The following is a 557-nucleotide window of genomic DNA, read 5'->3' on the forward strand; positions in this document are numbered from 1 at the left end:
CAAGCACAGAGAGCCTCCCACCAGGACATAACACTCTTTTTGCCGGGGAATGGAAAAGCACATCGAACACGCAAAGCCCGCATTCCTCTTTCGCCTGAGCTTTCCAGGTTACTTAACAGCACATCTCAGCCCCAGTCAGCCCCATACACAGGGATACACAGAGGCACACAGCCCCGTCCGCACTCCCTGCTCGCCCGATCCCACCCGACACCACAGCTCTCACGTCCCTACGGGACCCGCACGTACATTCTGGTCCCTTTCGGGACACAACCGCCTCCCCCCAGCCCAGCACCGCCGGTGCCCGTCTCACGATGCCCGACGGCCGCGCACAGGATCGCTTACTTGTGCTTGCCCACGGGTTTGCCGAGCTGCGGGCTGGAGCCGGTCGTGTAGAGGTTGTACCTGCCGCCGTAGGGCAGAGGGGCGGCGGGGGGGTAGAAGGTACCTTTGGCATCGGCGAGGGCCAGCAGCATCCCCAGGGAGAAGCAGGCGAGCAGAGCTCCGCGGCACAGCTCCCGCCGCATGGTCCCGAGCCCGGCGGAACGCGGGGCGGAACG

At 65.0% G+C, this 557-nt stretch overlaps 1 protein-coding gene across 1 annotated transcript in view; it reads right to left on the bottom strand.

Annotated features, from left to right (window-relative positions):
• The window catches only part of EMILIN3 (elastin microfibril interfacer 3), a 79463-nt gene extending 78912 nt beyond the window's left edge, over positions 1-551 (bottom strand). The window contains exon 1 of the mRNA XM_019622169.1: positions 343-551. Coding sequence (XP_019477714.1) covers positions 343-524 — 182 coding nt within the window. The 5' untranslated portion in view covers positions 525-551. The remainder of the gene's footprint in view (positions 1-342) is intronic.
• Between the last annotated feature and the right edge of the window lie 6 nt (positions 552-557).

The sequence above is a fragment of the Meleagris gallopavo genome, chromosome 22, assembly GCF_000146605.3.
Source record: "Meleagris gallopavo isolate NT-WF06-2002-E0010 breed Aviagen turkey brand Nicholas breeding stock chromosome 22, Turkey_5.1, whole genome shotgun sequence".
NCBI lineage: Eukaryota > Metazoa > Chordata > Aves > Galliformes > Phasianidae > Meleagris > Meleagris gallopavo.